We start from the raw sequence: 3374 nt of genomic DNA on the forward strand, positions 1-3374 counted from the left end.
ATGGGGCATATGAAATCATAGACAACTATCAAATCATCATTAAAATCCATTAATTTATTATAGGTTTAATATGGTCCACCACGATCTCTGTTATGTACTGTGACGCATGGAGGGGTTTGTTTTATCTAATGCGCCCGCTCCCTCCATCCGTCTGTCAGCGTAGGCTACGGACCCAACATGGCCTCTCAGATTGTTCTGAAATCACTGGTGCTACTTGCTGCTCTCGCAGGCGCCGCCCGTGCTGTTTGTACATGTGGCGGGGATGCGGCAGCAGCCTTCGAGACATTCGCGCTTTTGTTAGGGCGCACCGCTCCCCGCCGATGTGTGTCTTTAGGGCGCATGCTCCTTCTCCTCGGGGTAAGATTAGACGGGCTTCCTCCTCCGCCCTCCTCGCGGCTGCGCTCCTTCGGATGAGTTCGTATTAGATTACAGGTTCACACGCTCGCTCGCAGACCGCCCGTCGCCCGGACCAATTGCCCCATTCATTCCAGCGCCGGAGACGGCCGTCGGCCCGGATTGGTTATCAGCACTGCTCTAAGAAACTTTCCCACGGCCAGCGCGTGCTGACAGCCGGCCAGCCACTCCTGGCGGACAAGCCAGACGGCCCCGGTGCAGGCGGAACACGGGGCGGAGCGCGACAGTCACGGACGGACAGTCCATAGACCCTTTGTCAAGAATACTCAAAGGAGAGGGGCGTGTTTACGATCGGTTCATCAGCAACTGTACTGTCACTCAATCCCAACATACTCCACTAATTGGCTGTGTTTGTCTGACGCCCCGCCCTTCTTGGCTGGTCTTTGCGTTGAAACGACACCGTGGGAACGCTGCGTGCTTTAAACGGATGGGCTGCGGGCGCACCTGACAGTTGTACAGTCGAGACTCGCGAGCACAAGGACTACTCTGTTTCTGCCAACTACTACGGACACCATGAAGCGAAATCACGACTTCAGCTCGTCAGATAGCGAACTGGAGGAAAATATCGAAGTCGAGAAGGAGAGTGCTGACGAAAATGGGTCAGTGGAATGATTCTTGACAATTCTGACAAGATTAATTAGATTCATTCTGACTAAATGAATAATGCGTCATATTTTCAAAAGGATATTTTACTTTGCATATCTGTTTATTGCTCGTGCTCCTATATTACTTAGTTAGTTAACAAAACTGTTACATTGTTCACGTGATTTTTAATTTTTAATAGTTTGTCATAGTTAATATGTTTGGAATAATGTTGTTATTGACATCTCAGTGTTGTGCGTGAAAGTGAACCGACGACCAAAGACATGCGTCATAATTGACTATAAGGCTGCACTTTTTTGTCTTTATTTCTGAAAAACTAAACTTCATATGTGTGTTTTCAGGAGCCTGAATTCTCCTCTGGGACCAATGTCACCTTCCACAACTACTCAGGTGCAGGCGAGAAAGCGTCGTCGTGGGGTGAGTTAAAATCCGCCTCTTTAATGCGTAGGCCTATAGGATGACCGTATCGGTTGGTTTTTTACTATTGCTAACCATTTCTCTTTCATTCCTTCATAGATAATAGAGAAACGTCGCCGTGACCGCATCAATAACAGCCTCTCGGAGCTGCGGCGGCTTGTTCCCAGCGCCTTTGAGAAACAGGTGAGCCTGCGCGAGTAGCTACCCGTATCATGCGCACCTACTGCTTGCGCGATATTCGGTTTACGTGTCGTTTGAACGGAGGCACACAATACTCGGACGATACTTTTAAGCGAGGTGCAGAACCCTTGAGTGGAACGTTAATGTGCCCCGTTCTGTACCGCGCAGGGCTCCGCCAAACTGGAGAAAGCCGAGATTCTGCAGATGACGGTGGACCACCTCAAGATGCTCCATGCCGCGGGCGGCAAAGGTAAAAAAATATATTCTAACGCTAATTTGAATCAAATATATTCTAACGCTAATTTGAATTCTAACGTATTATTTTGTTGTCTGTAGCGTTTGTGAATTTATTGTCAGATTTTATTTTTTCAAAACTTCTTAGCAAAGGAGGAAAGTGAGCACATGTAGTGTGTGTGTGTGTTTGTGTGTGTAAGTCGGTGTGTAGTATGTGTCAAGAGGAGCGTGTGTGTGTGTGTGTGTGTGTGTGTGTGTGTGTGTGTGGAGGTGTTTCCTGTCAGCCCAAAGAGGCGTGTGTGTGTGTGTGTGTGTGTGTGTGTGTGTGTGTGTGTGTGTGTAATAACTTCCTGTCCCTCTGCACTCCTCAGGCTTCTTCGATGGCCACGCGCTGGCCATGGAGTACCGTGGCCTGGGCTTCCGCGAGTGTGTGGCGGAGACGGCACGCTACCTGAGCCTGATGGAGGGGCTGGACGCTGCTGACCCGCTGCGCGCGCGTCTGGTGTCGCACCTCAGCAGCTACGGTCTGCAGCGCGAGGCCCACTCTGGGCTAGCTCACCTGGGCTGGGGCTCGGCCCCCCCGCACCTGCCCCCCCCACACCACCACCACCTCCTCCTGCCCCCCCCCCCCCCGCCAGGAGCGCACACAGCCCCCCCTCCTCCTCCTCACCTTCCTCTTCCTCGTCAGCGTCGCCCGGCGCTTCGTCCGCGTCTTCGTCCCCTGTGGGGGCGGCCGGCCGCTCCTCCAGCCCTCCCTCCTCGTCTGACGGCCTCCTTCCCAGCATGCTCGGCGGCGTGGCGTCCCTCCCGAGGCCCCCGGTCAGCGCAGCGGTCAAGCTGACGTCCCCGCTGCTGGCCTCTCTCTCTGCGTTCCCCTTCCCCCTGGGCACCTTCCCGCTGCTCTCCCCCTCCCCCTCCCCCGCCAACGCCAAGCCCTACCGGCCCTGGAGCATGGAGATCGGAGCCTTCTGACCTCTCAACTCTGACCTCTGACCTCTGAGCCGTGCGCACAGCCCCATGCCCAGAGCGCCTGAGAGGGACAGACTGAGCGCGCCCAGTGAAGCTGGACGCTGATGGACAGTGTGACCCCAACCCCCGATGGACAGTGCTGTGGCCAGTCTGCCCCCCCCGATGGACATAGGCTGGCAGAACTGCCCGTCTAGACAAGTTCAAGTTGCTATGACAGTGAGTAATATAACCCCCCCCCCCCCACCCCCCAAGTGTTCCCCGACCCTCCCGTGGCTTTCTCAGGACCCCCCCAGTGTGACCCCCCCAGTGTGACCCCCCCCCCGGTCCTCCACAGATGGTGAAGCTTCTGCCAATTAACTTCCCAGCAAAACTGCAAAACTGTGACCCTTTTGTTTCTGGGGAACAAGTGTACTGAGCTGGTGCCCAACAGAGAGAGAGAGAGAGAGAGAGAGAGAGAGAATGAGACAGAGGGAGAGAAAGAGGGGGCAGAGAGAGAGGGAAAGGGAGAAAGGGAAGGGGGGGCGGTTGGCAGTTTGGGGGCACCTCGGGGTAGTTCG

The 3374-nt window shown here is 54.5% G+C and overlaps 1 protein-coding gene across 1 annotated transcript in view; it reads left to right on the forward strand.

Moving 5' to 3' along the window:
* Positions 1-3074, forward strand: part of hey1 (hes-related family bHLH transcription factor with YRPW motif 1) — a 3187-nt gene extending 113 nt beyond the window's left edge. Inside the window, 6 exon segments of the mRNA XM_042075664.1 lie at positions 1-1013; positions 1359-1434; positions 1534-1617; positions 1783-1864; positions 2220-2476; positions 2479-3074. The exon segment at positions 1-1013 is cut by the window's left edge and continues 113 nt beyond it. Of these exon segments, the coding sequence (XP_041931598.1) occupies positions 928-1013; positions 1359-1434; positions 1534-1617; positions 1783-1864; positions 2220-2476; positions 2479-2820 (927 nt within the window). The 5' untranslated portion in view covers positions 1-927 and the 3' untranslated portion in view covers positions 2821-3074.
* Positions 3075-3374: the final 300 nt, after the last annotated feature.

Source organism: Alosa sapidissima, chromosome 21 (genome assembly GCF_018492685.1).
Source record: "Alosa sapidissima isolate fAloSap1 chromosome 21, fAloSap1.pri, whole genome shotgun sequence".
NCBI classification, from domain to species: Eukaryota; Metazoa; Chordata; class Actinopteri; order Clupeiformes; family Clupeidae; genus Alosa; species Alosa sapidissima.